At 43.0% G+C, this 13,305-nt stretch overlaps 1 protein-coding gene across 2 annotated transcripts in view; it reads right to left on the reverse strand.

The window, feature by feature from the left end:
- Positions 1–13,305, reverse strand: part of mad1l1 (mitotic arrest deficient 1 like 1) — a 63,557-nt gene that overhangs the window by 41,859 nt on the left and 8,393 nt on the right. For both annotated transcript variants that reach the window (XM_079998675.1, XM_079998676.1), the window contains exons 10-11: positions 6,133–6,219; positions 4,920–5,064 (exon numbers count right to left, since the gene is read on the reverse strand). In XM_079998675.1, coding sequence (XP_079854801.1) covers positions 4,920–5,064; positions 6,133–6,219 — 232 coding nt within the window. The remainder of the gene's footprint in view (positions 1–4,919; positions 5,065–6,132; positions 6,220–13,305) is intronic.

Consider the following 13,305-nt stretch of genomic DNA (forward strand, 5'->3'; position numbering starts at 1 on the left):
AATACATTTAATCAAAGAGTCACGACAGACAAATGTCTTTGTAAATGAGAGCATAAAATAATTAAGCTGCCTCATTTCTCTCCTCTTTGATTAAAGTTACAGCTCAGGTGAATTTGTTTAATACTCTGCATGGAACGTCACAACACGGAAGTTATGTTCTCAGGGTTTCATTCCGTCTAGTGAATCAGTGCCACCAAACGGTAGCTTCCACTGAATAGCAGAGAGAACTTCAAACACACACACACACACACACACACACACACACACACACACACACACACACACACACACACACACACACACACACACACACACACACACACACACACACACACACACACACACACACACACACACACACACACACCTTTTCTCAAGTGTCACTCAGACCTCTTCAAACACTTTCTGTCTCTGATGGTGTCTGTCTGTCTTCCTGCCCCACCCCCACTACCATCACCACCCCAACACCAACAGACTTGAGGTCTGCATGCAGTGGAATGTTGACTTTAATTGAACAACAATCTAACAGAACGGTTAGAAAGGCACTTGCACCTTCATCATCTTCAATCATCTCCTTTGTAGCATTTTTTTTTTCCAAGTAAACCCCCGTTGTGTCGTCTTTTCTTGTTTTTTGTTTACTGCCCTATTACCATGCCTCAGTATTTGAACACGTCTCCTTCAGCTCAAACCTTGATCAGGCAGCCAGCATTTAGATGACACACACAAGTGCAGATACACTATGACCCCCCCCGCCCCACAAAAACAACATTTTGTCAACATCCAAGGCCATGATAAAAGCAAGTCAAATTTTACCATGCAATATCGATTTTCACCCACATTTGGCAGTTGTTCATTTAAAGTCCTGATTTGTATTGACCATGTGCACTACTGCATATAAACTGATAAAACTTCAATCACAATTCTTACAAAACGTAAATCAATTTGAGTAAAGTTCTTTTGGGAGAAGGACATAAATTCTTTCTTCCTTCCTTTATTTCTTTCTTTGAACACAGAGCTGTTATAACCCAATTAGATTGAAGGTTCTTGGCTCAGTTTAAGGACAAACTTTTAAAGCCAAGTAGCAGATACATTTATCCAGAAGCCAGCTACATAAATTGAAAGACCTTTTCGTCATTCATATTTTGTGCCAGTTGTTTGTAAACCAAACAAATGTATTTTTGCTTGGATGTCAACAGTCCATCGTGCAGACTACATATAATTCAAACTAAACAATCCTCAGCATACTAACCTTCAAAATAGTTGACATGCACGGATTAAAGGAAACAGCAGGAAAGAATGCATATACCTTAATAGGAGTGTGGGTTTGTGTGCTCCAGACATTTGTGGAGAAAACACAAAATAACAATCCCTATGGCTATTTACTGTCTATTTGAGCGGGCAGTGAAATTCAAACACTTGATCTAAATCAAAAATCTATCAATCTCATTCTGATAACAACTCTCAATTGAAGCACATAAACACAAAGAAAAAGAAAGCGATGAAACAGCCATTACAGATTTTGTCAATTTCTTTCACCCCCTAAATTGCTTTTGGTCAACTCCTATCTCGCACGCGTGGGGTGGTGGGGGGAGCAATTGTTCCTCTATTAGGTGAGCCAGTCGGGCATATAAATGGCTACACACATTACACTCCAATGCCCTAATGGTTAAAGCAGCAGCCTCGACCAGGCAGCCCACAGCTTTCAACCCTTTAAATAAACGAAAATATGGTGGTAAGGCATTGCTGTCATTATTGCATTACAGCTACATGCTGCCCGCAGAGCAATGTATCCAATTTTATACTCTTGCATTAGAGATGGCTTTTAGCAACCAGGGCTTGACATTAAGGCTTAGAGATTTTTTTGGAGGGCAAGTGGAAGAAAATTTATTAAAAATGTATTTTTGTATTATATGTTTATCCTTTTAGAGTCTAGTTTTGATAAAGCTCTTAACTGTTTAGGTGTGTCGCTTAAATATTCTCATATTTTTGTGATTATTAGGGGTCCAGCCCATGTTATTGTTCGGGGCGAAAATTCTCGGAATTTTGAAGCCTATCACTAATACCAGTCAACACCACCTTCGGCATAACACACAAACACGGTTGACGTCTCTTTTGAACCGCGCTGTAACTAACGCCTCGTGGTTGAAGTTTCATTCAAATGGATGCACATACGGAACAGATATGAGCAAAAAACACACGATCAAATTTAGAGCGATATTAAAGAGACGACTCAATGTATTTGGACTATCTGGAAGACATACTTTGGCATAACCCGCAAACACAATTGAGGTTCCGTTCGAACCGCTATGTCACAAGGATCTCGTAGTTTAAATTTCATCCAAATCGATCCACATATGGACCACACGTCTCATTCTAAAATGAATTTGATGAGCTTTTCAGTAAGACGCTTTATGACGTCATCATATTATTTACTATAAATGTACAGAGACCGATTGAGAATGTCCAGTTGGACCGTGTCTAGTGTTTGGCGTGGACTCGGTCACTCTGTAGTGTTTGGACGTCACCAAACTATCGATTTACGTATGAATTTATAAAGCTTCTTACCTGGTAGATGTCAGAGTATCTGTTCAATTGATATTTTAAATCTGTGGTTCACATTACTTTGCCGGATTAATGAAAATTTTAATAAAATTAGTCCTTAAAAATTTGTCACTGCACCACTCGAAACCACTGAACCAAATGCCCACCCGTCACTGAGAGTGCAGCTCTATTTCCACAGACAACATGATGAGTCCTAACAATGAGAAGTTGTGGTTTACAGGCAAACATGGACGGTTGTTTTAAAGACAGGATGGTTGCGCTGTGCAGACTGCATAGTGGTTACTCCACTAAACGAGCAACCAGGAGACAACGGACCGGTGGGAGCCTGTGCAGCGTTCAATGTAAACTCAGAAATTTGTGCTTTCGGAGAACCCGGGAAACTGTAAAAACGCACCCAACACGACCAACCATAATTTCTATTATTCATATAAAAGTTACTTGTTGAGAAACAAGGTTTTCTTTACAAATCAAGACAAACAATGGCACATGTTCACGTTGAAAAACGAATTGAATCGTGATCTTGAAATCGAAAGTCAAATCGAATCAAGGATTTGGAGAATAGTGCCACCCCTAGTAATTATAGAACTTGATGATTCAAAACGACACACATGTAGCATATTTTCTTAAATGAGCCACTGCGTTTTCCAGCAGGTTCGTTATAAAGATATAAAAAGAGGTTCATTTTATTGTCCCTCTACTTGAAGTGGCAGTGGCGCTCCTGGCTGGATGGGTTACACAAAGCCAATACCATGACCAGTGCTATATTTTTGTACAGGGTGAAGGTAGGCATTAGGTACAAAGAGGGGTTATTGGCAGACCAAGGGGCGTGGTCAAGCAACGGCTGCGGACGACAACACGGTTCCCTTTCCCGCGTCCGCCAAGCTGCCTCGAAATCGGCGCTGACTGGTCTAACTCGAGGCAGGGAGCTTTCTTTAATGTTTGTTTGTCTTGCAGAGGGGATCAGTGCACGGGCTCTATCAGCCTACCAGGGGCCAGAGGGCGGAACGCCATTCCTCCTGCGCCCGAAACCATCGTCAGCATCATTATCATTATTATTGTAATTGTTTTTTATACCTGTGGCCAGTGAGCCGTTCTGTTCAACACTTAATAAAAACGCTCACCATGTTAGCGCACCCCAGCAAAAGGGAACTCCGTCTCCCCCCCTAAACCCTTACCTGTGGGCAGAGACTCCCACCGTTATGAAACACATTATGGTCAAGGCTGTTATTACAACAGTTTCCTTCAGGTCTAATAGTAGGCAAACTAGTAAGGAAATAGAATAAATCCATCAGTTACTTTTTTCAACAGAACTTCAAACAGGAAATACACGTATACATGTATCTAAATGTATGAATTAATAAAAAAAATCAGGTCAATCTCAAAAGCCCGAAACTCAAATTGAAGGCAGTAAAGCACACACCACCCTGGTGTTCATTCCTACATCAAAACATATTTCATTTTGCTTTCCCTCGCTGAACCGTAAAGGGAAGTTCGGGATGGTTAGAGGGAGCTGTCGCAAATGTGATACTATTGCGAGTTGAGCGGAACACAGAACTCGCCCATGTCCGCTCAGAGCATAGAAATAGATATAAATATAAATTTCTGGATCACTGAGCCACTACTGAACACCTATTTGCTCTACAACGGCAGAATATGCTACAGGTGTGCATTTTCACAATTATGCATCTTAATCTCTACGGATTTAAATCAAATATTCTACAAGCGGCGGCAAACCGAGCTTCGACAGCCCACCTAAGGATTTTTCTTTTTGACAGCCAGGGAAAATCTTAACTGTTTGATGAATGACACAACAATCACACACACACACACACACACACACACACACACACGACTTCACCATCAATGCCAAAACAGTCTGGGGCCAAGTGCTTTTACCAAGCTTGTGTAACTTGCCTTTTTATCTCTGCAAAGATTTATGGTGTGTGTGTGTGTGTGTGTGTATGTGTGTGTGTGTGTGTGTGTGTTTATGTGTTTATGTGTGTGTTAGGAGAATGAGCATGTTGACCTAGGGAATTAGACACACAGGGAAAAAAAATCAATATCACAGCGAGTCCCAGTCAGAAACTGCAACGCAGGGAGCGGCAGGAAAGAGACGGAGTGGGTCCTTGATGTTATTCGACGGCCCTGCGCCAATAGTGAGGATCGCAGCAGAGAGTTTGGGAGCGGACCTGTGGCGTCTCTTTGTTTTAATGTGACCGTAGGAATAGGAGTAGGAGTCCTACCCCCCGCGGCTGTAAGACAATAAATACTGCTTCAAAGGGCGGATGTGTTTTCTAAATAGGTGTGGGAGGGAGGGAGTGAGGGAGGCAGGGAGTAAGGGAGGGAGGGAGGGAGACCTTTGTGAGCAACAGGACTCTCTTCATCAACCGCCTGCCCAAGGCCTCCTGCGTCTCCCTCTTCTTCTGCTCCTCCAGGGTCTTGCCACGCTGCCGGGACATCTCAGCTTGGAGCTCCAACAGGGAACCCTCCACACTCCTCACACTAAGACATCAGGATGGAGAACGAGTTGGAAAGTGATTGTGATCATTATAGGATAGCAAGGGCATGTTATCAAAGCTCTGCTAGTTTTCTCAAATGATACATCACCAAATGGATGGCGACGAGCCACTTTGCCAAAAGAACTGTGTCGGGCTATTTTTGTCGGCGTTAAAAGTGCTGCAAAACAGAACAGAATCTATGGATTGTTGTTGGTTACTTACGCTAATTACCGCTAATGCTACAAGGCTGTGCAGAAGAGCAGAACCCGTCTCCAGCTGAACCAAAACACATCCCGCCGTAGTCACAGAAACCAAGCCGTGCCTTATGAACTGCTTTGCTGGCATGTTGACATTGACAAAATGCCGTCGAAGGAATTAAGATTCCAAGATTCCATTTCAGAATCTAAAGAATTAAGTACAAATTCGGTTTACTTAATAATTAATAATAATAATAATAATAATAATAATAATAATAAATAAAAAAAATTATAAGAGAGACATGAACGAATGCCCTCAAAGTGGAAATGGGAAGCATGGAGGAAGATTTAAGCACAGCGGAATCGAAAACTCAACCACTTGACCTGGTTAAGTACCTGAGATGCATCACTGGTCATCCTCAGCAGCACCCCCCCCCCCCTCCACCGCACGTGGTCCTCCTTCATTCTGCCGTTTCAAATACTCGATAATGAGCTCAATACACTCGTCGGAGGAGTGAGGCTCGTTAAGCTAATTAAAGTCCTGGCTATACCCAGATCCTGCATGGACGTTCTAGACGTGTGCGCACATAGCCCTCCCAACAGACGACCCCCCCCACAACCTAAAGAGGACAAGTCTAATTACTCGGTTCCCCTCTCTTTCACTTATACAATCATTCTCATGCACACACTCACACACCAGTGGATGCTGTTGAGAGCACTATCAGAATCAGGACCAGTTTAATTAACTTTGTGACAATTAAGGAGTTCTCAGAGATACGCTCTGCTACACGCATGGAAGGGGTAGCAAAGACAAGAGAGCGAAAACAGAGAGAATGAGAAAGAAGGAGTGCAGGAAAAGAGTGTGTGTGTCTTACCGACTGGCAAGTGTGTAGTTCTGCTCTTTCAGAGCAATTTCTCTCTGCTGGATCTGAATCACCTCCCTGGACAGATCCTCTGGTTTCCTGTAGAGAGATGCAGCACAGCACAGCACAGTTAGCGCACACACACACAGAGAGCGAGAGAGAGAGAGCGAGAGAGCAAAATCAATACGCCCACGGGAGAAAGAGCGGTAAGAATAGAGGGGAAACAGCGGCGTTTCCATATTCTTTTGTTAGCCGGTCAAATGGGAGCTGAAGAATAAAATGACAAGAAAATCCATGGAAGCCATGAGAGGATGATGGTTGGCTAAATACTGGTCACAGATGTACAAAACAGAACACACTGCATGTGGCGGATTGATAAATAACACATACACACAACAAATGCTTACAATTGAAGGAAAAACGAAGGTCCGATATTCTGGAGATTAAACAAACAGCGGAGACTGAAATACAATAATGCGCAATGGGGACGCGCTCGGAAAACACTGGCACTTGACCTCCAAATGCTGAATCCCCTCGGCAACCCCAAACTCTGTCCAAAAAAAGAGAAAAAAAACCCATTCCCATGTGTCTCCAGAAGTATACTGACATTCTACCTTCCACATCTGCACTTCAGTGGACACAAGTTAGAGGTTAGAGGTTGGGAAACGGAAGCGGCCATGGAACTCCCTCCAGAGGCGGGAGGCATCAGCCGGTGGGTCAGACTCTGTGTTGTGATGTGATATTTAGCAGTCCATTTGCCGTGCTGAGCTCGGCCCATCACGGTAAGAGGAGGCGTTTGACACGCAGAGGTAGCACTCTAAACTCAGCGGCACGGCCGAGCGGCCACGGCCCTTTCCATGCTTTGAAATTTCGTGCGGATTCCTGGAAAGGGCACGGTATTGGAGTGGAACTCATGATTCAATTTCAATACAGAGTCAGAATCACAATTCAATGTAAACGTATATCGCTCAGATGGCTTGTTTACAATACAACTATATCATTACATTACACATAATGAGAATTGCTACAAACTGACGTGCGTTACAAAATGGTATACATTTTTTTTTTTTAACCATGTAGGGAAATACATCTATATCATGACTACGGTAAGGAGTTTAAGTACTATGGGATGGCACAGGTAAGGAACTGGCTAAATCATGCATCGCTCTAACCAGCTGGTCTTATTTCACGTCTGTTGTTTGCAGACACTTTGTAGTTTCTGATTCCCCTGAAGCCCCTTCAGCGGTGAGGGGTGAGTGTGGAGGGGCAGTGTAGATGTACCGCAATAATGGGCAACTCCGGCTTGGATGTACGCCTGTTTACAGATAATAAATAGTATATGCGGTAGCGAGATTGGTTCTGGGATTTCAAAGGAACCTAAGTGCGTCTTGGAGGATTGGTAGTCCTTTCACCTGAGATGGGCAGTGCTTCCTTGATAAACTCAAATCACATGGGAAGACGACGTCCTCTCATACGGATCACAGGCCCTATATTGGAATTAATCAATCTTATCGTGGCGACATTTGTGATTTTGGCAAATATCAAAACACTACCTCAAGAATCAATATCCGCACTGTATCGAGATTAAGCTTGTGATTTGGACGCCTGTTTACTAACATGTATCAGAGTTTCACCACCACTGCCATCCTAAATGTTCCTACAGAGGGTGTTGCACCAGTCTGTCCACTAATGATTCAAATTTGTGGTCAACAATTTCCGTTCTGTGGTCAATCATTTCAAACAAATTCGCCCTTCATTTCTTTGCTGATCAATAAAAAGTCTGCAGCCCTGTCACACTCATTGAAGACGTTCATGTGTTCATGCTAGAGAGGTCAAATATTGTGATGAACATTTTAACCACCTCGTAGTTCAGTCAATTGGCCAATCAATGTCCAATTGATTTGTGACCTGCCGTTGTCAAAATCCATATTGTACAGCACTCATATGTATACAAATAGGGTGTATAGCTTTTCCAACACGAATGACCACAAGGATGTGTTTAAGCATTCAATTTAACCATGCACAAGATAGCATGCCTCTCTGATTAGGAAACAAAGATAAAGTACAGGTTTTAACTGCATTTTAGGTGTACAGCATGATTGGGGGTAAAAAATATATATTTTTTTGTAACATTATGGATGGTTAACTAGGGCTGTCCCCTGAAAGTCGACGAGTCAAATCATCAGTCGCAAACCCGTCAGTCGACTGAGATTCCTTTTTTAGAGTCGAGGAGTTCTTTTTTGTTTTGTCAGTCATACGGGATAAAACAGATAGAAGCTTACAAAATGCACAGGGATAACATTTTAATGAAGAATTATAAACACGGGAATCATGAATATATGTTTACATGTGTACACGGACATGAATACAGACGCGAACACGGCTCACCCTGCTCGCCGTGCCCCGTTCCTCCAAATAAACAACTAACAAACCGTGTGCTTTTCATTGTTTTATTTGGAGGAACGGGGACGGGGCATGAGTAGGGATGTGTACCGTTAAGATTTTAACTGTAATACTACTCTTACCGATACTGCTTATCGATCCGGTGCTTTAACTCTCATTCTTTTTATTTACTTTTTAAGAGAAAAACTAAAACTAATTCAGAACAGAATTAACACTGCTTTATTTTCTGCGCATTAAGCATGGAGAGGGGGCGATCGGGGCGCGATCTGCGTGAGAGAACCAGGCAGAGGGATGGGGTTTGAGATTGGCCCTGGTTTGGCGTTTGACTCCGCCCACTGCTTCTCAGTCTGTGAGCCGATGGGGTTTGAGAATGAGTGGTAGGGTTCCATTGTATCAAGTACGTAAACTTTCACTTATTTCACCTGAGCAGTCGATGAAAATCGGTTTCCGGACAAATTTGAGGTGAGGGGATTTGACTTGGATGGGCACTCGGGGCTTGCGGCCAGTTGGGGCATATGGCCGGCTGCGGTATGGCGGGCCTCGCCTTTACGAGGGCCATTGGTGGGCGTGGGGGCCTGCCCGGCGGACCTGGCTCCGGGCCTGTGGTCTGTGCCTGGCGTCAGCTGCCTGGTTCTGCGCCTGCGTCTTAAGCCTACACATGGGGGTGGGTTGTATGTGTGTGCCAGGGGTGCATGGTCTCCTCGCTCTCTCTGGGAATGGTTTATGCTCCTCGGGCCGGGTGTGGCTGTTGCCCTGGGGGCTGGGGAGGGGTCTTCTGTGGCTGCAGGGCGGGGTGGTCTGGGCTATCCTATGCCCGCAGAGTGTCTACACGGCTGCGGGACACAGCAGCAGGAAAGGCCAAATTCGAGGCGAGAAACAAACAATCCAGTTGCCCGATCTTCATTCATTAGATCTACAAGGCCTCATTTAAAAGTTTGTTCTGACTTCGTGTCTGTCCTTCAAGCTTATGAGGGACACCAAAGCGAAGCAGCACAACGACTCCATATGTAAGCAACGTTAGTATGTAAGCCTTTTAGGTCATCGAATGTCACATTAACGCTGATAATCAGAATCAGAATAAACGCTTTGTTGTTAAAATTTACAGCTCTGACTGCTAGCCTATTAGCTTACTACTATAATTTCCCAGAGAGGTTAGCGAGTTAGCTAACATTAGGTTGGTTATGTATTAATATACTATGCAGTTACATACAGCAGCATGTGACATAAAATAATTGTTAAAAGCTTTAATACAGTTACCAAACAAAATTCTCTGTAGTTTGTTTACTTACTGTTAATTTACAGAATCTGAATGTTCAGACATGTCCAGACGGACAAGAGCTGTGACAACACTCCTCTGGTCACACTGAGCCTGTGCCCGGACACGGACGCCAACATGGCTCTCCGTGCGCCTCGATCGCTGTGCCCCGTTCCTCCAAATAAAACAACTCAAAACAGGGCGGGGACGGGGCACGGAGGAACGGGACACGGCTCGTGGACTCGTTACGATTATTTTCTGTGCATAACGCATTTAGGCTTTTAATTAACTCAAACAGGGACAGGGATGCAAACACATGTATGGTGAAAAGAAAGGTCTGAAATATACTTATGGTGGTAGCCGATGGTTACCCGAGTTCCCTTGAACGCCTTACTTCCGACACGCATTACAGTTAACTGGGCCCGAAAAAAAAGGACATTCGCTGAAAAGCGAGTTGTTTGCCTACCTGTAATAACCTTACTCCACTGCCGTCCACTGTGATGGACTCTGGGGCTGACAGCGCTGTCAGCACCCCGGCAGCAGAGACGCTCTGCGGTGCGCTGGGATTTTATAACTGAACGATGAGCCGCACACACACTTTTACTTTCGCTGAGTTGAAATCTGATGTTTTCACATCACAGAGGACGAAGAAAGGCATTCAAATGAGAGTGTTGCAGATAAAACATGAGACTCGTGGAAGCTGATAGAGGAGTTTAGTGTGGCGCTGAACTGAAAAATAATAGGGAACGAATAGTGGAATGTTCATCCAAATCCAACTTGACTGACAAACATTCTGAGTCGGGTACAGCCCTACTATATAACATACGTTATATACGTTATATAAGATTAGATACAACGTTAATCTCCAAAGTGTTCTGCAAATTAGCCTATTATAAGTTAATAGAGCAAACGTCACAGCCTGCATGCCTGATCCATCCCGCAGCCAAATCAGGTTGGCCTCCCAAGACTTTTATTCAGGTTCATCTGGTACAACTTAATTTGCTTCGCCATTGTCTCTATCAGGTGCCGGTGCGCACGTGAGTCAAGGCACATGCACGTCTGGTTCCGATGGAACAGCAATATTTAAATATCACTAATGCAACACATACATTTATTTTGGGGTGAAGGGCTGGGCCGGTTATATCGAAATCGCGCGATCGACATCATCGATGGTCACCAACACAACATGTAAAAATAAATAAATAAATAAGTAAGTAAGTAAAAATAAAAAATAAATAATAATAATAAAAATAAAAAAAAATCATAATCACCAGTTAATGTTTTTATAAAATTTATAAAATAATCAACCTTTCCTATAAATATACATGAATAGTTTCATGTACGCTTAAACACCACACGATCTCTCTAAAACAAAACACAACAGCATCGGCCTCTAGTGCGATGGCTGAGGAGGAGAATGACACTGATTTAATAAACTTAGTATTTATAATGATACACTTACTTTAAATGATTAATTAATTTAATAAAACGCTGTGGGTGGGGACGGTGCTGACTTGCTGACAGTGGAGCGGACCGTACAGTATCCACGGTCATCTAATGCCCATTCCGCCTCCATGCTGCAGGCTCTGATGGGACTTTACAAGTTTTGGGGATTTTTTTCTCCTTCTCCATTGGAGAACATCCCGCTGCAGAGCTGCAGCAGAACCATGTGCCTAATGCCCCCAGCCCCCAGGTCTAAATTTGAGCATTAAAAATGTGAATATATTTGAATATTAAAAATAAATAAAGCATACAAATTCAAATGTGACTATGGAGGAATATCTGCAGCCCTAATAGGTTTTAAGTTTATTTTGCCAATGCACAACTCACAAAATGGTGGCCAATTGACTCAATGTCATTGCCGAGGGCAACCCGGCAACCATTTCTGTCTAGCCTTGCGTCATGAAATATAATATTAAGACGGCCCAACATAAGCGATCGTAGTAATAAAAATTAACAATAACAACAACCATAATAATAAATATAGCTGCAGGCAGCAATACACATGGTTCAGCTTAGTCGTGTTGGAGACAAATTACAGTTTTCCGATTTCCCATAAAACACACCACCACTTCATATTGACACCAATTACAAATTTTCGATTTCCCATGGAACGTAGCATCAGTTTGTGCTGTCGCTCGTCTTTACACCCGAATTATTATTAAAACGAGTTCCAGTTTTCTGAGTTTCCATTTAACGCAGAATCGGCTGAGGTAATGACGCGTGGCGCGAGTTTTCCAAGTCCCGGTAACACGCAGAAGAACTACGACAAGCCAATACACTTGTTGCATGTTATTTATTTATCCTAAAAAATTGAACGTGGCTGTCTACTACCTGTAGTCCAGAGTCCTGCCTCATGGTGCATCCCGAAGAAGAAGAAGAAGAAGAAGATAAAGTGTATATAGTATATATAGTTTATGTAGTGTATATAATAGTATACATAGTATATTATGGTGATGTGCAATGTGCTTGACGCTGAGACCTTGTAGTATTGTGCACAGCGTACAATACAGACTGGTCAGAGAGCTGGTCAGAAGTCTGAACGGTCATTAAACAGGCAGGTCGTTAAGTGAGGACTACTTGTATTGAACTATGAACTGGCAATTGCCTTCTGAAAGAAAGTACAATACATCCTCCGACCAGTGGGGGTCGTTAATACCACCATGAGCGGTCTGAGGAGGGAGGTCTGCAGCTGGACCCGTTTTGCCCAGAGAGCGCCACGGCCGGGGAGAGAGCGGAGGAAGCCCCAGCGCACCTGGACCCCAACATTGCTCAGACGATCGGCTGCTCGTAACACACGGTTGTTCCACCACTGTACGATTGGCTGGTGGTGTTGTGTCTTGGCAGGTAGAGGAAAACTGACTCAAAATGACTGTATTGAATAGAAATCTCATACATTTTTAAGTCTTTACCGCGGAAGAATTCATCGTGAAAACGATCAAGATGGTTTTATCGCTGAGCCCGAGCTCGAGATCGTTTTATCGCCGAGTCAAAACTCATGTCAGATTTTATTGAACACAAACAACAGCAGTCTCCATCAACCTAAATTTCCATCATATTATTATGAGAAAATAAACCTTGGTACGAAAATCAAAAATATTTCTGATCATATGACTGTAACATTTAGGACAAGTTTTGAATGTTACCGGTGCCAATTCCTTCTGCATAACAGCTCATTATCCTCATAGCAAATCAAATATCTGGTTAAATTATAAAAAACACTGGTGAAATCATAAGACCATACAGTATCCTACAGTTAAATACCAAACGTTGTTACCGTTGCTTGCCTGAATAAAGCAATGCTTGCACAGTTTTGGTCACCAGTTTTGAGCCCCACATCGGCATCGTCTTTAAATATTCATCAAATCGGTCAGCTGATCCATGACAAGCTGGTTTGGATAGCTTCATTTTGAGTGCAGTTTCAAATATTGAACTCAAATTAATGTTTCCCCATTTACAGCTTGGTTCTGCTTCAATTAAAGAAAGTCTGCTGAGCCATGTGTTCCCTTCCTACAATCCTTAATTTA

This window comes from Zeus faber, assembly GCF_960531495.2.
Source record: "Zeus faber genome assembly, chromosome: 4".
NCBI lineage: Eukaryota > Metazoa > Chordata > Actinopteri > Zeiformes > Zeidae > Zeus > Zeus faber.